At 42.4% G+C, this 26,639-nt stretch overlaps 1 protein-coding gene across 1 annotated transcript in view; it reads left to right on the forward strand.

Annotated features, from left to right (window-relative positions):
* Positions 1–26,639, forward strand: part of PTCH1 (patched 1) — a 97,321-nt gene that overhangs the window by 38,712 nt on the left and 31,970 nt on the right. The window contains 11 exon segments of the mRNA XM_080972264.1: positions 1,701–1,890; positions 3,715–3,781; positions 3,890–3,981; positions 6,226–6,424; positions 9,116–9,237; positions 10,747–10,894; positions 12,210–12,341; positions 13,985–14,140; positions 14,607–14,705; positions 15,545–15,670; positions 26,060–26,178. Coding sequence (XP_080828390.1) covers positions 1,701–1,890; positions 3,715–3,781; positions 3,890–3,981; positions 6,226–6,424; positions 9,116–9,237; positions 10,747–10,894; positions 12,210–12,341; positions 13,985–14,140; positions 14,607–14,705; positions 15,545–15,670; positions 26,060–26,178 — 1,450 coding nt within the window.

Below are 26,639 nucleotides of genomic sequence, written 5' to 3' on the forward strand. Positions count from 1 at the left end.
TGTCTTTGTAAGATGAATTAAAGCTTCAGAACTGATGTCCATGTAAACTTTGTTACAAAAAGCATAAATTACCTAGCAATGAAAGCGAGGGGCTTATTTGCAAACGCATTGTTTTGAGATGAAAATTTAAAACCCAAGGTGAAAACCAATTATCCAATGTTTTTGTTTCATCTTAATCAATAAACAATTGTGTCCTTTGTTCTCAATATTAATAAATTAAAAATTAAAAGTGGAGAGCAACAAGTTCCTCATCCCTGGTTTAAAAGATGCTTTAACCATTTACTTTTCTAAAAAAGAGGCTCTGGCCTACGGTGCATTTCAGGTTGTGGACAGCGGTCCTTCTGGTTTCTGCAGTTTCCTTTGCTGTTCAGCTGTATCACATGCCAATCTAGAGACGATGGAGGGATGGTTTTGCATGAGGTGGGGATGGAACAGTCCTAGTAGTGCATCTTTGGATCACGGTGCTCAGTTCTCTAGATACAAGCAGTTGTGATTGTTATTAAATTCGTCATTTTGTTTTTAGTTTCCTTTTGTTTTCTTCCTCTATGGCTGCAATCTGCCTTCTCGAAGAAGGTACAGGGCTATAAAGACTAGGACTAGCCACCTAAGAAACAGTTTCTAACCAAATGCAATTTTGGTTTTAAACACAGTGTAAGGTAGTCTCTGTGGGAGTATATTGTATTTAATTATGGGGTATCAGAGTTTTTCGGGGTCTAACAAGGCTAACCAGGGGGGCTAACCAGACTGGGATCACAGGCCTGTTGGTTTTTTAATGTCTGATGTAGAGTTTTTCAGTTTCGTTGTTCTGTATGGGACAATGACAATAAAGATTATCGTATCGTAATCCTGTATACCTGGGAGTAAGCCCCACTGAAAACCACGAGACTGAGTAGAGCTATATAGGATCACACAGTCTCTGACTTCATTTTAGCTTCCTCTAGACCTTTAGGCTGCATAAATGTGTCTCCTTGTTAGGTTTCTTGACTTTTTAAAGATAAAATTTGCCTTGGAATCCAAATTCTGGTACATCCTAGCTCACTGTAGCGATTCTAGACACTTGGAATTGATTGCTTAAGTGTAGCTGACTCTGTTCCTCTGAAACTGCACCGTTATGTGACCCTAACTTAACAGTATTTTTATGTTTTAACTAGCAGCAGCAAGACATACTAATGCTCATTTACTCTTTCCCTCCTACCTCCTTTTTATGGAAGATAAACATTTCCCCTTCTGCCATTGCCAAATTATTTAGGAGAAGAGTGTAAATTGAAGTCATTTATCTTGAAATGTGCCATTGCAGCAGACTGTTTATACAAGTGCAAGAAATTGTAACAGAGAAATATTTGGTCTGGTCTGCAAGGAAAAGGTTCCTTTTTTCCCTTTTGTTAATAAACTTTCTACGTGTGGAAATTTTGGTGTGATACTGAAAGACCATGTGTCTAGCAGGAATCAACTTAACACACACCTCTGTTTGTGAAGTAGGAACAATTAATTGATTTATTTTTTTATATAAAGGGAAATTTGTGTCTTTTTGCTGCACTGTAGATGAAATTAGCTCTCTTTAAAATTGCTTCAGTTCTTAACTGGCTACAGAACATTCCATGCATATGGGAAAGTTTATTGGTGGCCTGTGAGCTCTTAGAATGTGAATCCAGAGTAAGTTATTGTTGGCTGATCCCAGGTTGTAAATATTTGTCTGTCAGTTGGTGGACGAGTGAGTCGGGAGTTAAGTTACACGCGCCAGAAGATTGGAGAGGAGGCCATGTTTAATCCCCAACTCATGATTCAGACACCACAAGAGGACTGCGCTAATGTGCTAACAGCAGAGGCACTCCGACAGCACCTTGATTCTGCACTTCAAGCCAGCAGGGTACACGTGTATATGTACAACAGGTAAGGTGGAATGGAGAGAAAAGGCTATGTTATTTTAACTTCCCGGAACTAAGAATAGCTTGGGACCTGACAAGGAGGTGCAGGAGTGGCGTGGTCCCACTTTGAATTCTCCTGCTGTTAACACGTGAAGACGAATTGATGCAGAGGAGATAACACAAGCTTCAGATGTGCATCTCTGCTGCGCAACTTTCCCCTTTCGGCAATGCAGTGGGAGTACAGTAAATGGAATGGCGGCGGACTTGCACATCTGCTTTTCAATATTTACAACCCTCCCAGCAACTCATGTTCCTGGAGGGCCACTTTGAAGGAAGCAAGCGGAAATGGGCCGGTGCCTTCAGCCTCACAGTGGCTGTCTGTCTAATTCTTTTAGCCACAGACGCCTCTTTCTTGGTTCCCATTTAGCATCTCAGTTGGCAATGAGGGAAAGGGGATAGGTAGCTGCTCGAGAATTAGTTTTAGCCCTGGAATCTCCAGGTGTTGACCTTAGCTTAAAATGTCTGAAGTTACTCTGAACAAGGTGTTTCAGAAAATAATCGTTCATGCCTCTATGGTACTCATACAGATTTGGTATTGATATAAATGAAAACAGAGCTTCCCTCTTATTTAATTCGTTTTGGGTTTTTTATTTGTTGGTATGCTGACATATATAAATACTGCCTTATGAAAATCTGTGATGCTAAACAAAGTTTTTAGTTAAGGTTAATAGCACAGGTTTGGACCTAATCTTGAGGCATTTACAGTCTGTCATATTTCAAAGTCAGAAGCTGTTTTCGATACAGCGTAGATAAATGTGCAGCATAAATTTTGCCTGACGCACTAATGGGTTTCCAAGTAGCAAAAAGTCCTTAGTGTTCACCAATTGGTAACATAATAGTCACTCCAAACAATTTGTCTACAGTACAGTATTCCAGGTTTTGCTTTTCAAAAGTCTTTAAGTTGGTGTCTGATAAACGAGAGAGGGTTGTGTGTGCAGTCAGTTTCATTGTTTCCAAAGGGTGAAGGAAATGTATTGATTGAACAACTAAGTCAACACTGTATGCCAATATAATCTTTCAGGATTTTAGCTCCATAGAGGTTAACTAATATAATTCAAATTGTAGCATGCCAGAAGAGTGACAGGGTGTGTCATGGCAAAAATGATGCCAGCAAAACAAACCTCCAAATGAGCAAAACATTATTATTATTATTACTATTACTATTACTATCATCATCATCATCATCATCATCATCATAGCCCGCCCATCTGGCTGGGTTTTCCCAGCCACTCTGGGTGGCTCCCAGCAGAATAGTAAAAACACAATAAAACATCAGACATTAAAAACTTCCCTAAACAGAGTTGCCTTCAGATGTCTTCTAAAAATCAGGTAGTTGTTTATTTCCTTGACATCTGAAGAGAGGGTGTTCTACAGGCAGGGCGCCACTCCCGAGAAGGCCCTCTGCCTGGTTCCCTGTAACCTCACTTCTCGCAGGGAGGGAACCAGCAGAAGACCCTCGGAGCTGGACCTCAATGTCCGGGCTCAGCGATGGGTATGGCAAGGCAATCATACCACATTGGACAGAATACTTGATTGTAGACACATCTGGAAATAGGGTTCCCAACCATTCCTGCACAATTCAAGCCCTGTTTACAAAGTAGCATTCTCTGTAACAAACAAAAACTGCCCTGTTTTGATGATTGCACAACAGGCCCCTTATTCAGGAGTTAAGAGTGCTTCATCTGTGCTTCACAGTTCCCCTAAAGGTGTACCACCTATGTGGGGGACATTGAAAAAATAAATGTGTGTATTTATGGTTTTGATGTGATCTGCTCTTAATTTTTTACAGACAATGGAAATTGGAACACTTATGCCATAAATCAGGGGAACCGATCACAGAAGGTTACATGGACAAGGTACACATAATACGTTGTATTCTGCACATGCTTTCCTCTGTAAATAATAATTTTGCATTGAACCATGCGTTTCTTAATTTGGCGTGTGCTTTTTTCTAACTTTGACAGATCATAGAACATCTTTACCCTTGTTTAATTATCACACCTTTGGACTGTTTCTGGGAGGGTGCAAAGTTACAGTCGGGGACTGCATATCTACCGTAAGTATTGTTTTCTACAATATAAACCGGCTTGGACTGCATGGTAGCCTTTCACGTTATTATGATTTGCTCTTATGCTGCACTGTCAACAAAATATCAGAATTCGCATATATGTGACTTTGACGAGGGTTTTGTCTTAATAATGGAGGTGGAGTCACAAGACAAACAGCGTGTTCAGACAAGACTCTCCATCTGCAGGAATGTAGCTGCATAGGAGAAGTCACATCAGACCCCGGGAACAGCTGCAGCGGTTTCACGAAGGTTTCACATCCATGTGCATCTGATCTTGGATCAGATGTTGCTTCCTCCAGGCATTCAGCTGCTGCCTCATGCTTGAGCCATTCCACAAAGACCATGGACCAGCTTATAAATAGTATCTCAACAGACAATTTTTTATTTGCAACCTTTAGTCCTCCTCTTTAACAACCAATTTAGCATTGACACTGATGTGATTGAGCTTTGAACTTTATCGAGGGTTGTTTTCCAGGGTTGTTTTCTGCAGTCATTTTGAAGATCTGTGTGCCCTGTGTCTTAAGGTGCATGCTGTGGAAAGGAAACAAGTATGCACATTTCTGGAAAATCGGTCTCCTGGTAGATGTCCTGAGTTTTTGCAGTGCTTCTTCTCAGATGAAGTGTGCTGTCACATTTCAGCTTTCCACACATTTTGCACAAATATCTTCCCAAAGCCAACAACCTTGAAAACAACCACTAATCTTTCTTCCCATGCAAGAAAAGAAAGGAAAGGAAAATAAGAGAGAGCAGCTTTGTCTTTGTGGGGCAAGGCCAGGGATACTTTCTAAAGCGTTGTGGAAATGGTTTCACAACACATTCACCATCCTGAAAACAAATGCCTGTGAATGCAGAGAATCTCAATCTGTGTTCAAGCTACTTCCATCATACTTTTAGAACGCATGTCCCAGCAGCAACAAAGGTTATTTTGAGGGAAATAAGCTTTGTTCCCTCCTTGTTTTTAATTCTAACGTACAATAGTACCGATGGCCTGAGAATTCTCTTTGGCTGAAAGTATGTGAATTGTCGCCTTGAATTAAAAATAATAATCTCAGGAAGAAACTAATCCTTTGTTTATTTGATTGTTCAGTGGCACAAGGTATCTCTTTTGGAAGATTGTTATATGTAACGTAATGTGTCCATCAAAGAGTTAATTTTTAATCAGTTTAGACATTTTTGGTTAATTATGCAAGACTTAGCTTTTGTGTTATTGTCTTTGCCCTGGTTTGCATGTCTCTGTAAAAGCAATTTGCAATGGCCATCTCTTAACCTTCAGTGTAGAGGGTTTTGTTTTTGTTTTTTAGATGGGGGAATAAGGGGGTTTGTGTTTTCTGGTTGGGAGAGTTTGAATAATGACTTAAGCCTGGTTAAGCAGATACAGTAGTTTGAACCGCAAAATAAGGCAGCCAAAAGCCTTTATAGTCTATCAACATCATGAAATCAAAACTGGAGGTAGGAGAAATAGAAAGACAGTCATGATGGTGGCAGCAACTAGTGCTCAGGCATTTTTGAGTCGATGGCTAAGTTAACAAGAGTTTGAAGGAACACAGTAACTATTAAGTATAAAAAAGCGAAAACCTTATTGATTACATATGAAACATATATTCACAGGCAAGCAATTCCTATGTGATATGAAATCCTTTCTCCTTTTAAAAGTAACTAAGAAGTCAGTAATCCCAATTTTAAAAGTATTGAAAGGTAAGATCAGACATTAAATTTCTTATCCATTTGAACATCCCTGGCCACACACATGAATCCAACATGATGTGGCAGTTAGATATCAAAGAATATCAGCCAACCTCAGTGTCTGTAATTCCACAGCCAACTACAATAGTGTCCTCACAGTTCTAGAAACTGCATTTAGGTAATATTTGTAACCTCCCCATTCAGATGTTACAGAAAAAACATTTATTTTGGGATGGGTGGGACTATTCACACGAACAAGTAATTTGTTGTCTGAAACCAGCCCTAATATATGATTTCTCAACAGTGGCTACTGAAGAATGAATATCACATGTAGCACAGTTTAAAATAGGCACAGTCTACTCAGAGTAAGAGTAAGTTCTACTCAGTTAATAGGGCATAATTCACTTTTAGGGTGAATTATATCCATAGTTTGGGCTTTTGATGTTTATATAAGGAGGGGTGGGAGGGGGAGAGGTGTATATTGTGAGTCAGTGTGAAGGTTGTTGATGCCTCTTTGACCATTATGTTCCTACTCTTTTGTTTCTCCAGAGGGAAACCCCATTTGCAGTGGACCAACTTTGACCCCTTAGAATTCTTGGAGGAGTTAAAGAAAATAAACTCGCAAGTAGATACCTGGGAAGAAATGTTGAATAAGGCAGACGTTGGACATGGGTATATGGATCGACCTTGCCTGAATCCTGATGATCCTGACTGTCCTATCACAGCACCCAACAAAAATTCAAACAAAGTAAGTTAGCTTGGCCTTTGTTGGCTAACTCAGGAAAAGTGGAAGAAATGGTGGAACCCTACAATCCTCTAAGCCAGCCTCAAAAATAAATTTCAATTTAACCCTCCTGAAAGTCCATTTTATAGGTACATGTGGGCAATGTGTGGCCTACAGCTGTTCTTAGAAATCTCATAATAACAGCTTTCATATTGATTTTTAATTTTTTTTGAAGTGTCTCTACCTCATGATAACTTGAGATAGATGATAAATGATTATGATGTGATTGGGATGAAGAGTCAAAAACCTGGAAGCAAATGAAGATATGATAAACAAAACATAAAATGGATTCCAGAACAAAACAAAACAAAAAACCCAAAAAAGATAAGATGGAATTCAGACGTGATACTTTCAGCTCCTCAGAAGAAGAGTTATGTGCAAATGTGCCAAATAAATAAATGGCTGGCATTGCCACCTGGGCAGAACAGTCTTGACCAGTCTTGTTTACAGTGTTGTTTCACATCCTCAGAGAGAAGATTTTTATTTAAGAACTCCTTTCAGCTTTGTAAAACAGACCATGGCTTCACCGCATTTTGATTTAGCACTCCTGTTGGAATTTCCATTGCATGTATTTGTTTATGGGTTGCAGACTGCTTTCTGTCTGTCTCCATAGATCTTCATTTGCTTGTTGTTCCCGGCATCTCCTGAATATGTGTTGTGCTTTTTGGATTTTCAAATGTGGGCATGATAGAAGGAGAGAGCAAGCGGGGGAATAGGCGATCTTGGGAAAGAGATGAAACTATTCCGTATGAGTGTCTTCCTGGGAGTGTTGATTTTACCAGCTGTTTGTAGTGACATGCAGTACTGTCTTTAGTTTTGTTTATGCCCTCCTGCAAAGCAAGGGATTCTAGGATATCAAAGTGACTAGATTTGTGAGGCCACTAGGGCAGTTCACCAGCTATGTCTACTAAGTGCTAACTGTGACTGCCATGTGAAATGTTTATCCCTGTTCCGCTTCCTCCAACTGTTCCTATGAACTGGTTCTCTATTTTGGCTCAGGAACATGTTTTATAATAGAGGCTGCTTTTGATTTAAATTACAAGTGGTAATATTTGAAATTTGCATGCATATGTGTATGAAACAGAGAGAGGGTAAGTGGGGAGGAGAATGAATGTGTTTTAAAAGCACGCATTATTGGATGAAAGAATCCCAAATTCGTTGTGCATGTTAAAAATAACTGTCTTGCATTCAGTTGTCACTGAGCTATGATTGTGGAACGGACTTTGTTTTATGGTTTTAGTAGCTTGGATCCAGAGCTTACTTTGTGTGAAGAGAAGTCACTTCCACTCACACTAGGGTGGGCTGCTGGTTTTGCCTGATTCTGCCCCTCTCCTACTGCAGCCCTCTCTGCAATGCACACCATTACAGAGATTTATGCTTCTGGAGGAGAACTTGAGGGGCAACAAAAGGAATAGCCCCTAAAAGAATACTGATGTATTCATAGGATTTGAAACTAAATGAACTCCCTTGCTGTGGTCACTAAGCTTCAAGGCAAAATGGGGCCTTCCCTTGCTTCCAGTTCTCCATATTTTGTTTGGTCTGCAGTCTAGAGACAGGAGCAATTTAGTCCAGTGTCAGAGGTCTATACTCCATGGAAGGCAACAGGAATGTGACCTTACAGATTCCTTGACTCCCTAGGTATATGAATGTAAACAGTAAGAACCGTGCTCTTATTTGGTCCCTCAGTAAATGGAGAATGTTCTGGCGGTTTCGGTCATATTCTCGTACCTTTTCTGGGAGCTACCAAGGAAATGAAGTATTCAACGTTTTCTTTTTCGTTTTCGGTTGACAGTCCCCAGTTGCTTCACCCACCGGCACATTTGCACCCAAAGGAGCAAAATATATACTAAAGAACAAAGTTCTGTTGTTGTTCACCTCTCTGGGGATTCAGAATGCTAAAGATCTGTTACACTTCCCTGAGTCGTTTGGCCAGCCCCAGTCCTTTCCAACTGACCATTAATTATACAACTTCAAGAGAAGTTTTAATTGCCTGAATTAAAGAATAGTTCGATCAGGCTTTACATTTCCATGGCAAATATAATTTTCGGTGTTACTGTGAGGGGGATACTAGAATGGGTATTATGATACAGCAACTGTATTTTCCAAGGGTGTTTACTGGAGGGAGAATTACAAAGGACTATGTTTAATTTGATAACTGACAGTTATTTAGTCCTGACACTTATTGGAAGCCTAAAACCCAGTCTGGGTGTACATCGCCATGTAAATGAATTATGGCTGAAAGACAAGGTTCTTGACATATGCTTCTTCCGTCAGTCCACAACTTGCATGGATTTAACTTGTACATTTTCAACTTTATGCATGTGGCAAATTAAAAGTGAAAAATAAATAAAAGGAGGCAGGGTTCCTTTGAAAAATGACTTTGTCAATCTCACCCGTCATTGAACACAAGGGGTTTTGACTACACAGTTTGGCTTTAGGCACAATCCCTGGAACATAACCCCACATAAATATGAAGTATTTTTACAGTTCAAGTATGTTCCTGACTACTGCTTAACCCACACCCTGAACCCTTTCAGAGCTTGCTTCAGGATTTCTGTGTACTAGCAAACTTGTCTTTGGGGAGTCCCTGAATTCATCTTAGTGGTCCTGTTTCATTTTATTGCCTTGTGCTTTCTTCTTTTGTTTGCCTTTTAGCCTCTAGACGTGGCCCTTGTTTTAAGTGGTGGATGCTATGGGTTATCCAAAAAATATATGCATTGGCAGGAAGAGCTGATCATTGGTGGCACAGTTAAAAATGGTACTGGGAAACTTGTCAGGTAAATACCAATGGCCTTGTCTCATATATCCTGTTTCTTTCTTTTGAAAAAAAATAAAACTCTTGAAAACCTTTGCCACCTGTGGGCGAGGTGTTGCTAAGCTGGGTTATCTATGGTAGGTCGTGAAATCTTCTTCCTGACAATTTAATTGCTTTCTAGAGTAATATTTCCTACTACATATTATATGAACTTTTTGACAGTTTGTACTAGTTACATATGCTTTCTGTACAGTGCAGTTCCACTTTGGGTGTAGGTCATCTAGAGTTACTGCTTTATTACAGGTTCATCCAACTTGGAAGGACACAAAATTGTAATTAAAGTGTAGTTCACATTTAAGCCACGGTGCTTTTGTTCACGCTTAACTCATAAGGTCTCTGTAGCAGCAGGCCTCTGTATTTGTTTCATATGCAAAAATACATAGGTATTTTTTTCATGTTGTAAGCTGCCTTGAGCATGGTTTGAATTGTGGAAAGGTGGTATACAAACAAAGTTATCTATGTATGTTTGGATCAGGAGAAGAAAAAGCAAGCAATGTATTATGGAAACTGAGTTGCCAGAGAGCATCCTTCACCACCTAATAATGGAAAGATTTTAAGCAATTCAGCTGGGAAAATAGAATTTGTTGTACATTCAAATGTTCGTCACTGTATGCCCAGGGTACACTTACATGGACCTTACATGATTTAAATGTATTCTGTCTCATATGTATAAAAATTGGGGGACTGGTTTAAGGTAACGATCCTGTCTTCACTGATATAACCTTACTGCAAGTGAAGACACAAAGTGACCCCCAATAATACCATAGCTGGCCCTTCTGGCAGTAGGGAAATTAATAGGTAGCTCACAGTATTTGTAAGTTCCAGTGCATGTGTACCAGTTTATATATATAAAATTTGCTTTATTTCTCCAAAATGAATTTGAGACATTGAACAATGCAAATTATTTTAAAACGATGCAATGTTTAAAAGTAGTAAATCACATATACCAATATTAATATAAAAAAACTGAACAACAAATATTTATAGCTACAGCATTTAAAAAATAAAAAGCCAAAAAAGAAAAGAGTGCCTGGGATCCTGTCTTGCAGAGGATTTGTTACAAATTTGACTTTAAGCAGATGGCTATCAGAGCCTAAAGATAATTTGTGACTTTATTCTGTTTTATTTCCCGGCATTTATTCCCCAGCTTTTTGACAAACACTCAAGGTGTTTTACAGTCACAATAAAGCAACACATAATGAAAATGAAGCAGAAATGAGGTGAAGCGTATTAACGTACAAAGCCTCCTTTTGCTTCGACAGCCCCCTTGATCCACTTGCTCCTGAGTTGGCTTTTCCAATGAGCAGCGGTTCTCCGAGGTCTCAAGCAGAGATCTTTTCCAACCTTGCTAACCCAAAGGTCCCTTCAAGGTGCTCGTTTTAGGACGCCAGCCACTGAAAATGTCTTTGTTTAAAATGTCTGCCCTAAACCCTTTCCTCCTTCTAAGCTCCCACCTCCCTTCCTCTTGCAGTGCCCAGGCTTTACAAACCATGTTTCAGTTAATGACTCCTAAGCAAATGTACGAGCACTTCAAGGGGTATGAGTATGTTTCGCACATCAACTGGAATGAAGACAAAGCAGCGGCAATTCTGGAAGCCTGGCAAAGGATGTATGTTGAGGTAAAACCAGAAACCTACCTGGTAAACCATTTCTGGTGGGCTTTCCTAGTACAGTGGTACCTCGGGTTACATACGATTCAGGTTATAAACGCTTCAGGTTACAGACTCCACTAACCCAGAAATAGTGCCTCGGGTTAAGAACTTTGCTTCAGGATGAGAACAGAAATTGTGCTCCGGCAGCACAGCAGCAGCAGGAGGTCCCATTAGCTAAAGTGGTGCTTCAGGTTAAGAACAGTTTCGGGTTAAGAATGGACCTCCGGAACGAGGTACCACTGTATGCTTGTGCAAATGTCCATGGTCTATAGAAGGGATGGGAAAGCTGTTGTTGGGAATCCATCTACCATCCTCATCCCTGGTCCATAGCGTTCATAGACCCATAGAATTGTAGAGTTGGAAGGGACACCAGAGGTCCTCTAGTCCAACCCCCTGCAATGCAGGAATCTCAGCTAAAACATCCATGGCAGTGAATGCTTCTTCATTAAAGCTCCATACAGTAGAACTGGCTTGTGGGATAAGTGTGCCCTCTGTTTAGAACAGTAGCAGCAAAGGATTTTAAACTTGCCTTTTTGCTTTCAGCCTAGATGAATTTGCCAGCACCATTGTGAGTGACGTTAAAGAGATATACAGCATTTGTTTTCACTCGTGAATTTTAAATCCTGGTGCGCTCTTCTGATTTGCTGATCCGACAGTGAACTGCCATAGCTTTAAAGAGCTCGGCTGGCTTTAAAAACACTTGGTCAGTGTGGTTATCCAGCAAAGGTGTCTGGAACACATTAGCCAGCCATAGAATCTGTTCACAGCTGCAGTCCCATTGGTGAGGTCATGTGACATTATCTGGCCTTTGTTTCCCAGGGGTTGACCTCTGCTAAGCTGCTTGTGACCTCTCTAAAGTGCCCAGCCAATGAAGAAAGAGAGGATTGCTCTTAAGAATTTGTTGTTTTAGATTAGAGGCACAACTGATATAACAACAAATCAGTTGTAGACTCTTGGATCGAGAGAGCAAAAAAATTAGACGGGGGTGGGGGAAGCAGGGGAGACTGAGCGTGAACCGTCTTCAGTTTCACTATTTCAAATAAATTGCCATTTTCCTCTCCTCTGGGGCGCACAATCTTATTTGATCTATAGCAGCCTGCTGAGCCTCTCTACCAAGTATGGCAATTATGTAACAAAGAGTTAATGACATATCCGTGTGTGTGTGTGTGATACACACACACATACACAAACAAATAAAAGCTGGTTTTAAATCATATCCCCTGCAGGAACGCATTGTATTGTCCTCCTTTGCTTGATCACTGTTCCCATCTCCTTCTCGCAGATCGTCCATCAGAGTGTGGCACAAAACTCTACACAGAAGGTGCTTTCCTTTACTACAACTACCCTGGAAGATATCCTAAAATCGTTTTCTGATGTCAGCGTTATCAGAGTTGCCAGCGGCTACCTATTAATGGTAAAATGAACACAATATTGCTTTGATTCTTCATAATGTTCCTGCGACTCGTTTTCAAATAACCCATCATAAAAGCATTCTTGCAGTCACGTTAAAAACTGCATTTGGGGCAATCTCTTTCCTTCATGTCCGTATCTTAAGAGAACCTGTGGCTCATTTGAGAAAGTGCACACATGGGATAGATGGAGCATATGCTTGATCTCTGCAGTTTTCAGCTAAGCCAATGTTTGGGGAACCTCAGGCCACAAACTATCTAGAACTATCTGGCTCTCTGAACTCTTCCTAGACCTCTCCCCTTTCTCTCCAGGTTGAACGCCTTGCTGGCTCTTTTCCTATACAGTCCTTGAGTATTTTTATCGATTTGGAATATGTCTGTGAACTCTGATGATGACTCTTGCTTGCCTGGAGGAACAAAGTTGGGGTGGGGGTGGGGGGAGGGGAGAAAAACTTGCGTAGGAACCCCTGGCTTATGTGTAACTGGAATGCAGCCTACTGTACAAAGGTCACAGTCACTTCCCCCTCTGGCCATACCCAGTTTTGTCACCAAACCATGGCAGCCACTGGCATGTAGACCCCGCCCCCCAAAGATTGCCGAAAAAGGAATGTGACCTGGAAAATGTTCCGCTCCCCCGAATTAAACCATCTTTGCTAGCAGAGAAGGCATTTGCGTGGTCAGACCTTTAAACCTTCCCCTTAAATAAATTCAGACAAGACTCAAAATTTTGGTTTGGTTTTTGGCAGAATTTAGGCCACAACTTTATTGATGACAGCAAGTGAGTGGTTGCATAGGCTCTGGTTCGACTAGATCTCTGCGCTGTTGCAGGTAGCGCTGATCCAGGGTAGCAGCATAGGTCAGTCTAGGGTGAACACCTGGATAGGCGGAAAGCCAGGAACAGGCTATGTCCACCACCCAGATGTCCCCCTGGACTCAGGCACGGGCACAACCCCCTCTCAGGGGTTGACCAAACCATTGAGTCCCTGGATTCCTTTAACAGAAAACCCTTCACATAGGGATGGTGAGAGCGTTCTCCCATTCCTATCACCTGAACCAGAGCCTATTTGCAAACCTTACACCTTGCTACGCGGGGGGTGGGGGGAAATCCTGCCGTGCCCCTGTCCCAACAACAGGCGACACACGACGGCATAGCAAGGTCAAGCGCGCAAGCCCTAATAGTAGGGAGAGGTGGGCAGGTGTTCTGATGCACGCACCGAAAGAGGAAGCTCTGGGTCACGTGCATGGGTATATATAGGTCCCTTGATCTGTTTAGCTTGTGTCCCATTGGCCTGATTAAACCCAGCATCAAGGGACCCACCAATTGGGTGTTGTGGCTAATCAATCAAACCCACCCACAACACAGGGTTTAGTTGCCAGGTCTCACCACAACACGTGCCCTTTTCAAGGGAGGACCCGATTTGCCTGAGACTTGTCAATCTGAGTTCAGACTCTCTGACAGTATTTGAGGAGATGGGACCATTGCTTAAAACTGTGCCTTACAATATCTGTGTCATGTAAAAGTGTATTTCATAGGCGAAACCTTTGGCTAGAAAGGGGCAATGTTAAATTGTGGCTTGCTTTGGTCTGAAATTTTGCTTTAAAAGACCCAACCAACCAACCAACCAACTCTCTTTTGCTCTGCTTTCAGCTTGCCTATGCCTGTTTAACCATGTTGCGGTGGGACTGTGCTAAATCCCAGGGTGCCGTGGGGCTGGCAGGAGTCTTGTTGGTTGCACTCTCAGTAGCTGCAGGATTGGGCCTCTGTTCATTAATTGGGATTTCCTTTAATGCTGCCACAACTCAGGTACTGAATGAATAGTTATTAAGAGTTTGGTCAATTTATTTGCCAGGATGAATCGCTGGGGGAGGGAATGTAAAGAGCTCTGGAGTTGTACCTACATGCCAAGCAATGGACATTTCACAGGTTTAAGCTGAGAGAATAACCTGTGGTTAGTCAGCATGCAGACTGAAGGGGGAATGTGTGATTGTTATCTGCATTTTAAGGAAATAGTAGAACTGTAGCTTCAGCATAGATATATACATAGGTAGAAACATCCCACAAGATTCAAGTGGCCTATAATTTCGCTTTAGGATTTTGCACGAAAAGAACAGAGCTTTCTGTATCAGGGATGTATCAAGCATTAGAGGGGAACAGAAATCTGCGTGAACAAATTTGGAAAATTATCTCAATTAGCTGGCAGGTCATAATTACTCAGGCGGGTCATAAGCCTCCTATAAACACACTTGGTTCTTCTTTTCTTTTTGTGCAGGTTTTACCCTTCCTTGCTTTAGGAGTTGGTGTAGACGATGTCTTCCTTTTGGCACATGCATTTAGCGAAACTGGGCAGAACAAGAGAATTCCATTTGAGGTAACAGCCAATTGTTTGGGACAATGCAAACCACTATATTTGAGCTAGAGTGTATGTATGATTCGTAATGCAGGTAACCAGGATTAATCATGCCTTCTTAATTTTTTGTCCTGAGTGAAATGTCTTAGATCAGATATTCTGGCGACAAGAAAACATCTATGTTCATATCATTCACAGTAGCAAATGGCTTCATACAGATGAAAATGTATCATTCTGGATAAATTTTGCACTCATTTTCTAGAGTGAGTCTTGTGAAATAACTGATGGATAGCTCATGCCAAATCTACTGCACTGCAGAATTTTATTTTCAACATGTATTTTTAATGCCAGTATGGCATTAAGAAAGGGACGCAGGTGGCACTGTGGGTTAAACCACAGAGCCTAGGACTTGCTGATCAGAAGGTTGGCGGTTCGAATCCCGCGACGGGGTGAGCTCCCATTGCTCGGTCCCTGCTCCTGCCAACCTAGCAGTTCGAAAGCACATCAAAGTGCAAGTAGATAAATAGGTACCGCTCCGGCGGGAAAGTAAACGGCGTTTCCGTACGCTGCTCTGGTTCGCCAGAAGCGGCTTAGTCATGCTGGCCACATGACCCGGAAGCTGTACACCGGCTCCCTCGGCCAATAGAGCGAGATGAGCGCTGCAACCCCAGAGTTGGCCATGACTGGACCTAATGGTCAGGGGTCCCTTTACCTTTACCTTTACGGTGTTAATACAATAATGTCGCCACTTTTTATGGATAATATTGATTGTGTCCAATAACTGTGCATGTCTGCCTGAATGGTCTATATTTCCAGTATGCAATAGTATGGTATTCTACAACTTTATATGTATTTTTCAGGACAGGACAGGAGAATGTCTGAAACGCACTGGGGCGAGTGTGGCCCTTACTTCCATCAGTAATGTTACTGCATTCTTCATGGCTGCCTTAATTCCCATCCCTGCTCTACGGGCATTTTCACTCCAAGTAAGTTTATGAATTTGTTTGCTAACACCAGAATTGTTCTTTATCCTCATCAAGCTGACTGTGGTTTGATGTGTGCATCTGAGATGTAATGTGATCCAAGGGGATGGAGCTTGGGAGAACAGAGCAGAACGTCCCATCAGCAATTAACTCACCGGGTGGATCTTTCTGGGTTGAGAATAATCCTCATCACAGTTCTGTCAGTGTTAGTGCAGGCATCTAGAGTAATCTTAGAGGTGCATCACTCACAGAGTGTCCTTGTTTTCATGTACATGGTGGGCAGAAAATGCACTTGGCGGTTATGTTGCCCTTATTCCACAATGCCTTTGTTCGAAACTTGGTACAGACTTAAATGAGAAAATGTTGATTCAGCCCTTGGAAAAACCTTCCTGGGCATCATTGGCTTAAGAAATGTTTCAGGGATTAGCCTTCCTTCATTCTGTGATTCTCATCTGCGACGCCACTACAGATCCCTCAGTGACACAAAGCATGCTTGGCAGTAACTGGGGCGCTAGAGCTTTTCTGTAACAGAAGGCACTTTGGAATGGTACAGTACGATTGCATCTTGCACAGGGCTTATGTTCCAAAGATAGCACACATATCTAAAATGAATGTACCTGAAGCACTCTTGTGCGAGCATCCTTACCTTTCTGGAGCCCTCATTGAGCAAGTCTTGCCCCCCCAAGAAAGGCAGAGTGCTTTTAGAGAGAGAGCGGGACCTGCCTGATAAACAAGTCAGAGAGACCTTGAAAGTTGTTTCCAACGCTGGGAAAACCCAATGCAAAAATAGCTTTTATAGTGTGTATTTAATTTGACTTGTGTGCATTTAATTTGCCCAGTTTCAACCAGCCTTCAGCCACGCAAGGTTGAAAGCGCACAGGTTAAACACATGTAAGTTGTGATTGTACTGTATTTTGATGTTCAGTTCTGATGGTTATTATGTAATCAGCCTTCCTTTTTATGCTATTTTTATTTATGGTTTGGTTGACTCCTGGATTGTTTCATATTTTATAACTGTTGTTTTTCATTGTTAGGCTTAGAAAAATAGGTTAGAGATAGGATTTTAAAAATATATATAGGCTGTGCAAAGAAAAGTTTATGGTTCTTTGTTTACTCACTTAGCTCTTTGCGTATTTCTGCGGTAGTATTTTGATACTGATTTCTGGTGGGAGCTGTCCACTCCATTAAGGGAGCTGTCCACCAGAAATGAAATTGTGTGTTGTGGTTATGTAGCTCATGTAATAATAGCAGCTATCACTTAAATTATATCTAGGTGGGGCCAGATGAGGTGTCCAAGGCTACTATGCACCCCAAATTATTAGCAGTAACCAAAGGGGTTGCCTTAACCCTGGTTAAAATCACATAAACAATAAAACCATGGTTTAGATTGTTCTGGTATTTGTTGCTTCCTACTTAGTGCAGAAGAGGGACGTGGGTAGCGCTGTGGTCTAAACCACTGAGCCTCTTGGGCTTGCCGATCAGACAGTTGGCAGTTCAAATCCCCGCGACAGGGTGAGCTCCCGTTGCTTGGTCCCAGCTCCTGCCAACCTAGCAGTTCGAAAGCATGCCAAAAAGTGCAAGTAGATAAATAGGTACCACTCCGGCAGGAAGGTAAACAGCGTTTCCGTGCCCTGCTCTGGTTTCGGTGTTCCGTTGTGCCAGAAGCAGCTTAGTCATGCTAGCCACATGACCCAGAAAAACTTTCCGCAGATGAACGCCGGTTCCCTCGGCCTGTAAAGCTAGATGAGCGTCGCAACCCCAGAGTCGTCTGCAACTGGAGTTAACTGTCAGAGGTCCTTTACCTTTGATCATTGCTCCTTTTCGCCTTAAACAATTGCCCCAGTAACTGAAATCATGCCACATTCTTTTTAGCACTGGAATTGAATGCATGAACTCTGAAGGCTACACCTTTGTGTAAAAGCCCTGCTGTTACAGAACACTGTGCACTGGGAATGTGGAAATCTGGGCTTGCAGAAGTTTCTGTGGATATTCTTCTCCCACTTCACCCCGCTCAGATCTGTACTCCAGAAGTATAGGTTAGCACTGATACAAATCAGGCTTAATTTATAATGTGTGAATAGGCTCTGAGTTGACTCTTGCGTTATAAAAGTGTCAGATACTGAATTTGCAATTAAATCTCTTTCCTGGGACTAGAGTATGCTCGTGTGGTTAACATGATGCTTTCGTGTCCGTTCTTGGTACATCCCTATTTCTTCTGTAGTGGAGGAATGGAGTTTATACATGAAGTTCTTTCCTTTCCATTAGCTGATAAAACAGAAGCCACTGCATGTATAGACTGATGCTTTTGAACCCAAAATCTCTTCAACAGAGCCCTTGTGCCACCTGCAGAGTGTATATGTGTTCTATGAATACTAGTGGTCACCTTGAACATTTTTGGTGGGTTTGTATGTGGATGTGCAGGTGCCCTCGTCATGCTTTCTGCTTCATAGTCATAATCATGATATTTATATTTTTCCAAAGACAAAATTAAAAAGCATGGGTGGGTACTGCTAGGGAAGAGCTCTTTGAAAAGAGCTCTGGGAGGCTTTCCTTCTGGCACAGCTCCAACACAGAGGATTTATAGCTCACTCTGACCTTGGTAAAGACTTGGTAACTGTACTTTCTCAGCAGTCATTTTTCTTCCCTTTCTGTCTGGCTCACCAATCATTTTTCACTCTACTTGACCCTTGACCTAACTAGAGGAAGCAGGAATTACAATTTTTCTTAATACATGTTGCAACTATTGTGGGAGATACACACACACACACACACACCCACACACACACACTAGTGGTTTGTAAGCAGTGCTATGAAAAGAAGTTATAATCTATAGCATTAAGTCAGGTTTTTATTGAGATCCCTTCTAATTATTGCAAGCCTGTGCTCATATTCTGGAGTCCCCTCAGAGTAGCAAAGGCACTTGTTTCACCCCCACCATTCTTTCTCCCTTTCTCTGTCTGTATAGCACTTCTAATTTTGTTACTTTAACTATGGGCTCTGAATCGCTGTGGTCTAAAACCACTGAGCCTCTTGGGCTTGCTGATCGGAAGGTCGACGGTTTGAATCCCCGCGACGGAGTGAAGCCCCTGTTGCTCTATCCCAGCTCCTGCCAACCTAGCAGTTTGAAAGCACGCCAGTGCAAGTAGATAAATATGTACCACTGTGGCAGGAAGGTAAACGGTGTTTCCATGCACTCTGGTTTCTACCACAGTGTTCTGTTGCGCCAGAAGCGGTTTAGTCCTGCTGGCCACATGACCTGGAAAGCTGCCTGTAGACAAACGCCAGCTCCCTTGGCCTGAAAGCGAGATGAGCGCCGCAACCACAGAGTCGCCTTTGGCTGGACGTAACCATCCAGGGGTCCTTTACCTTTAGTATGGAACACAATTTTCCATAGTTATAACATCTACTTTTGTGGATGAGTTTCCTGCCGTGTCCACACAGAGGCAATCTCATGATCTGGAGAAATGTGTGCTGCACTCAACCTCATTGCCACATCAGAAGCAGTTGCAGCAAGAGAGCCCTGTTCTCTTGGGAGGGGGCACTGCCCACAAGCATGTAATCCAGAGCAAGTGTATATTATTGAATCATGAATAGTACCCTGGGCTTCACCCCCCCCCTTACAAGGCTGTTGAATGCTCACTTCTTTATCCTCGTTGCCATTCTTGAAAGCTGATCTACTGTGCAACTAATAATTCTGCTGCAAGTGAAATCAGCATATGAAAGGCATGCATGTGTTGTTAAATCTGTAATTCTTCCAAAAGAAAGAATTTTAAAAAATGATTGAAGCACATTCCCAGCAAGACTCTGAATTGCCTTGTAATGTCAGGTTTTGGGCATATTTGCATGGTGCTCAATGCTTTTCAAACTTAAAAACCAGTCTCTAGTAAAGCTTTGGCCTCTTGGAACATCAGCTTATTCTTGTGTGCTATCGTTGTGCTTTACTGCATATTTCAGTTGCCCATCTTTTCATGCATCTGGTCATGATTTGTTCTTTCTCTCGTAAATAATAGGCACATTTTTGTGCACCACTCAGGTTTGTCACTGCAGATCTTTGTGCTCCAAACCACTTTTTAAAACATTGGATTAAAAAAACCAGTTTGTACTACTGAGCTAAGAACTGCTTCACTGAGACCTAAGTAAAGTAATAATGTCCAACCACTATGTTCATGTGCTGTAATACAAAGCATGTCACCCTAATCACGTTATATGTGGCAGGTGGAATTATATGCAAAGGATTTGTATTGAAAATCCATGGTTATCAAGCATATTAGAAAAAAGCAAAGAATAGCAAAAAGAGAAAGAAAGGAACCCCTTGTCAGCAGTTGATATATCTCTTATTTATTCCTTACGACTTTGCCAGGTGTGGCCAAATTCAGGTGATGCATTTAATTACAGTATTCGGAATCAGCTGGCCGTGCAAGCGGCTTTTGGGTGGTCTGTTTTTAAACGTGGATTTATCCACATTTACAGTCCTTCGCCCTGTCTTTGTCTCATTCAGATTTGTTTATTGAAGAATTCCTGTCTGTCTCGGAGACCTTCAGCTGCCAAAGTTAAGAAAGCACAGCAATATAACAGGTTTTTCTTTTTCTTTTCAGCAATGTTTATTTCTGTTCATCTCGATAGGAGCCTAACCAGCAGATGGGCTTAAACAGAGTGTTGCTTTGACCTTTCTCTATCTTTGTTCACTTTCCTCGAGACGTTATAAGATAACAATCAAGGCTTCATTGGCTTTTGAGGCTCAATATCTGTAAAATAATCCAGCTGCTTAGAGAGAATAAATGGCTTCCTGACAGGGTGAAAACCCAACTTTCAGTCTTCCATATCAATGCCTGTTTCTGAACTTCTTTTGTTTCAGACAAGGTGGTACATTCTCCATACCACCAAGCTGTTGATTTAGTTCAGTTCAAATGACTATCAAAGGAGGTGCTGATGTTTCAGATGTGAATGATGGATCTCTCTGAAACTTTCACTGGGTTAGCCTTTGTTGCTCAGTAACTGAGTACCGCCAGTGTGGAAGTCAGATCCTCAAATTGTATCTGTAGTTATACTTTTATTTTGTGTGCAGCGATCAGTCACCCTCTTCTGAACACCCTTAAGTGAACTGCTTCCTTTTGGAATTCTTTAGTACTTTATCGGCTTCGATTCAACATCTGCAGATGTATATAACTTGGTGCTCCTGAAATGAATCTAGACATATTCACTTCTGAATATGTGCACACATTACTTGTGCCTGTTTTCAAAAATAACAGTTCATATTGCTCTTATGCCAAAGGAAAAAAAAACTGCTGAAAGTGAAAAAAGGAGGAAAAAATAATCTCTATTTTTCCTTTCCTTTTTTTTTATTTTTACTATCCAGTCTAGCTATGTTTATGAGGTATGTTCAGTCTGGAAATTAGAGAGAATGCTCGGGAGAGTTTGGCCCACAGTGAAAAGCAGTATCTGGCATTTGCCAACAGAGAGCTTATTTGTGTTTGAGGGAGGACGCTGCTTCCCACGTGTGTGTGTGTGTGTATGAGAGAGAGAGAGAGAGAGAGAGAGAATTTGTGGGAGCAATACAGTTTAGACAAGACACAGTGTTAACATACGCAACAAGGGTGGTGGTTGTATCAGTTGTGCCCTAAATATTACATTCCCTCGCTTACCTGTGTGAGGTTCTCTGTCCTGCACCTCTGCTTCTTAGAATGGAGTAAAGCATGGAGTTGTGGCTGGCTGTCCTTGGAATCCTGAGACAGAACACCTGTTAGTGTCCTAGTATGAGAAATGTTAGCAATGTGCTTAAGTTCCTGTGTGTTTTCTGGAAACAGGCTCTTTTGTGCTAAAGTGCCCTTTCCCAACACCAAAATTCCCCCTTGTGAGATTGACATATAGCCAGAAAGTCTTAACTCCATCCTTCACTCCCTATCGTCTGAGTTGTTTTCTCTTGTTTGGGGTTTATATACTGGCGGTGCTGTGATGGGGTGCAAAGTTGCTTCGTATCTGTTATGGCAACGTGACATGGGGCAATTGTTGACATGGGGTGGCAATTTTTGAATTTCCTCCTCTTCCATTAAAATCAAAAAGAGGGAAATTCTTTTTGACAAATCTGGGGCTGTGACACAGCCATGAATTGAAATGCACTCCCCCCCCCCCGCTCCATTCTACCCATGTCTTGCCCAGGGTTGCTCCCCATTTCTGCCATTGCACTTGCATATTTTCACTAGCAGAATGGCTTTGCTGCCAGAGTTTTCCAGCGGTGAATCTATCCATAGCAGTGGCATGCTTGGCATAGCAGGGCCTCTCAAATCTAGTGCCCCCTGAGCAAGTGCTTATTTAGTATAAGATAACACCCCTGATCTAGGTCCAAAATTTCCTCTTGGCCAGTAGGTGAACCAGTGTTAGAAACTGAGAAACGAAAGCTAGGATCTAAATGGCACCTTAAACCTAGGTTATGGGTGCAAAAATGGAATGTCTAGGCACACTTTTTAAATAACAAGAATACAAAGCTGAAAATGAATGAACTGCAGCTAAACTCTAGTCCTCATATGAAGACTGCAAAAAACAAAGCAATGCTCCCCCTGTCTGCCCCCCATATATTCTTAAGAGGCTTTCTTCTCCAGTCTTCAGAGACTGACTGGAAATGGGGAGGCAGAAAAAGGTCCTCCTTTCCTTCCACTCTCCAGTTTTAATCTGAAATCTTAGGCACGGTACTGCGCCCAGAGCTCAGAAACTGCTCATGCTAATGAAATCCCTTTTCGCAAAATGCGCTTAGAACAATGGGAGTTTCGAACGCTGGGGTCAACTGTATGTTTCTAAGTAAAGGTGATTCTTTAATTCTTAACAGTTGGTCATCACAGTGTGTATTGAATAGAACACCGTCTGGATTTGTCTGTATCAAATACTGCGTTTGAAAGGCAATTTGGAGTCTGTTTAGACAATACAGCTCTCCCTGGAAATGTAGAGCAGGGGTCCCCAAACTAAGGTCTGCGGGCTGGATAAGGCGCAAGGGACTCGTTTATCTGGCCCGTGGCGACTGCCGCTGCTCGCTCTTACCGGCGCTGCACTGCGCGGCTGCCCACTTCCTGGTCGGAGGAGCACTGAAAATAGCTTGTGCACATGCACAAGCGTTATATCCAGTGCACATCCGGGTCGGAGAAGGCCTGTGCACAAGCTATTTCTGGTGCTCCTCTGACCTGGAAGTGTGTCGAAAATAGCGTGTGTGCACGCGTATGGGCACGCTCTTCCCCGCCCTCCGGCCCACTGCGCGATCGGCGCTGGAGACACTGGCCTGAGGTGAGGTAAGTTTGCTGACCCCTGATGTAGACCCTGTTTGGCTGATCCTCCCCCACTCCTGAACTTCGGGACAAGGCGGGATTGATAATATGTCCTCCCTTTCACTGCATATAGCGACGCTGGTGGCGCTGTGGTCTAAACCACTGAGCCTAGAGCTTGCTGATCGGAAGGTCAGCAGTTCGAATTCCCGCGACGGGTTGAGCTCCCGTTGCTCGGCCCCAGCTCCTGCCAACCTAGCAGTTCGAAAGCACCTCAAAGTGCAAGTAGATAAATAGGTACCACTCTGGCGGGAAGGTAAACGGTGTTTCCGTGCGCTGCTCTGGTTTCTCCAGAAGTGGTTTAGTCATGCTGGCCACATGACCCAGAAAAACTGTCTGAGGACAAACTTTGGCTCCCTTGGCCAGTAAAGTGAGATGAGCGCTGCAACCCCAAAGTTGTTCGCGACTGGACTTAACAGTCAGAGGTCCTTTACCTTTACCTTCACTGCATATAGAACATAATGTCCTACATGGGAAATCCATTCCATTAAACACGGCACCAACTAAGTTTTTCTCAGTGCGGACCCATTGAAATTAATGGACCCAAGTTAGCCGTGCCCATTTATTTCAATGGGTTTATTTTGAGTATGACGGTGTCCCTTGCTTCTGCACACTGTGATTTTGCCCATAAGCATGAGGTGGACTCCCAATTTCATCCTTTCTTGCGGCCGGGTTAGTTGGTGATACCTTCTGAGAAGGCTTTCTGTTGACGCAATGGCCAGAATTCTCGCCACAGAATATACATTTCTAGGACTGATTTTCACTCTCAATTCTTCCCTCATGAGCTGCCTAGCAAAGAAGCATGCCGCGGTCTCTTTCCTGTAGCGAGAGCCCTCCATGCAAACACAAATGACTTTCTCGGTGTGCGCTCGCTTAATGATGCACAGTGTCCCATTTTTCCTTTGAGTGCGCTTAGTGGGAGAAACAATGTGGGCTGTAAAAACTCATTTGTTATCTTACTCCCAGCTTAAACTGAAATATTTAAACCCCTCTTCTCCTTAAGCTTCCTTTGTTGCTGTCAAAAAGTCTTTAATTTTTACTTGTAAAGTCTGGGAGCGAGGAGGAGGAGGGCTCGAGGGGAGGAAAAGGCAACCCCTGAATGCCATTAGGAGCGAGCTGCAGATAGCAAGGTGAAAGACTGCCCACAGGCCTCCTCATCTGCTCATCATCTCTGGCTATACAATACGTCCGCTCTCCTTGGGTGGTCTGCGAGGAATGGCAAATAGCAGCGCATACCTTGGGCAGGGCCCCAGCCTATGAGGCTTTCTCCCTCAGTGACTCCAGCACAGACTTCCATTATTTTATTTCAGTTAACACATGCAGCAGCAGCAGCTGCTTTTTGAAGCGGCGGATTACTAAGGGCTTCTATTCCCCCCCCCCTTAAAGCAAGTTCTGTTTGTAGCTGAGGGAGATACACAGGACTTCTGTACAAAATTTCAGAATGTTTTGGGGCTTGTTTGCTTTTAAACCGGCTCTCGGTTAAATGCGGACCTTTTTCCTACACCGGCAACTAGGCCGCAACTCTAAGGCCGCAGCCTCCGCCAGCTTTGTTGATTTCCAAGGGGGAAACCTGGAGGCCCTTGGGTTCACACTCCTCTCTAAATGCTGCTTTATTGGAAAATGTGGGTGGTGACGCGAGGGGCCCTTTCCCAGGGCTAATAGTTGGGTGTCCCGTCCCCTGCCCCCAGCAGACTCCTCTGAGATTTCCTACTGGTCTGCTGCAGTTTTTGTGCTGGGACTACATTCTCATTTTTTTCATTTTATTTTTTAAAAGCATTTTGTCGAGCAAAGGCTGTTCACCGTAATCAAGGAAATTGCCAGTGAAAAGAAACTATAATGCATCTCAGTAGCAAAACACAATATATTCAGCATGCCCAGTGAGCACTTAGCAGAATAGAATTGTCCTAAAGGGAGAACTGTTGCGAGTTGGCAATTTCTGTAACTGGTTGTGCCATAGCTGTCAACTTTTCCCTTTACTTGCGATGAATCCTATTCGGAATAAGGGAATTTCCCTTTAAAAAAAGGGAAACGTTGACAGCTATGGGTTGTATGACGCATCTAACACAGAAGTTTTGAGGAGCCCTCAGCAAAGCCCACTCTCAGGTGGTGATGGGCACCATTTTGTTTTCCCGCAATGCTTTTTTTGTTTTCCAGAGCGGTGATATATCAGTGGTTTTTGGAAACTGAAGTGAGACAGGCTGAGCCAACTATCCAGTGCTTCTTGGGGTGCTGGGGAAATGGGCAACTGCTCAAGGATGCTCTCTGTGCCTATCAACATCTGTTAATACAATGACCCTAAAAACATATGAAAACTGGCTTAAGGCCACTGCTGCATTCATGCACCCCTGACCTTGTTGCCACCTTTGTGATGGCTTTTCTACCTCTGCTGTTTGTTCTTCCTTTCTATGGGGGCTTTAAAGCAGGCAAGAGGATAGCCAAAATTGATTCGGCCCCTGTAGTTATCCCTTTTGAAAGCAGTTTGATTTCCAGGTGACAGTAAGCAGGTTTACCTCCACATTAGGGCAGAGTCTAAAGCCACATGATGCAGATACCTTGCTTAAGTGAAGTTGGGCTGGTTTGGACCGTACCTGCATGAGAAGCCATCCTGGAACTCTGTTTTAAAAATTATGTGCTGGTTAGTGGATTTCTTTCTTGAAGGACTAAAGTAGTGGTTAATGGGGCTTCCAAGGATAATCTTAGTCAGTGGTTATCTCTCCAGCCACATTATAGCTGTCTGTATTTTGAGCTTTGCTAATTTGGGAAAAATAATAATGTTAGAGGTAAATCATTAGCAGATATCTTTATATCTTTCTTCATAAGCTTTTGAGGTAGGTACAAGGCCTCCATCAAAAGGTATATATAATGAAATACTACAAAGAATATTGCTTATAAAAAAATTATCATGGTCCATTAGGAATGCTAAAATACTCCTTTAATCCATTCCAGCAAACTCTTGAGCACAAATGAGCCAAATTGGGCTGCCAAATGAAAGACGTTTTTGTTTTTTCCCCTAAAACGTATCCTCCATGTTGTAAATATACCAGCTCTGCTGATATTCCCTGTCCTTCTCTGTTTGCTTCTATAGGCTGCTGTGGTTGTGGTCTTCAACTTTGCCATGGTTCTGTTAATTTTTCCTGCTATTTTGAGTATGGATCTGTACCGCCGTGAAGATCGGAGATTGGATATATTCTGTTGTTTTACAAGGTGAGCAGATAGGATGACTGCATGGACTGTCTTTAAAAGCAGAACATTTTGCTATTATTGATTGCATGGATTATACACACATTTCTTAAAATGGAATTATGTGGCCTTGATCAAACTTCCTGTGCTCCAAGCTCATGGAGACCAAGATACCTGTCACCTCTGCATGAGTGGAGAAACAAGCATTGTTGCCACATGACTGGAAAATACAGTTGATAAAGCTGTCTACATGGTTAGAGCTGGCATGTAAAATGTTTCCAAAGAAGCCATCATGTTATAAATGCTGGTATAAGTCCACAGATGAATTTTCTGTATCCAAAGCTGGGTCATGGCATCCTTTGCAGAATGAAATATGGATTTCCTTCTCACAATTAGAGCTGCTTTTCATATGACAAAATCATGTATGGCTATCACTTTCCTTATAGTAAAGCTACATCTACACTGCATGTGTATGACAAGTGCAC

Source organism: Podarcis pityusensis, assembly GCF_964106645.2.
Source record: "Podarcis pityusensis genome assembly, chromosome: 11".
Taxonomy (NCBI): domain Eukaryota; kingdom Metazoa; phylum Chordata; class Lepidosauria; order Squamata; family Lacertidae; genus Podarcis; species Podarcis pityusensis.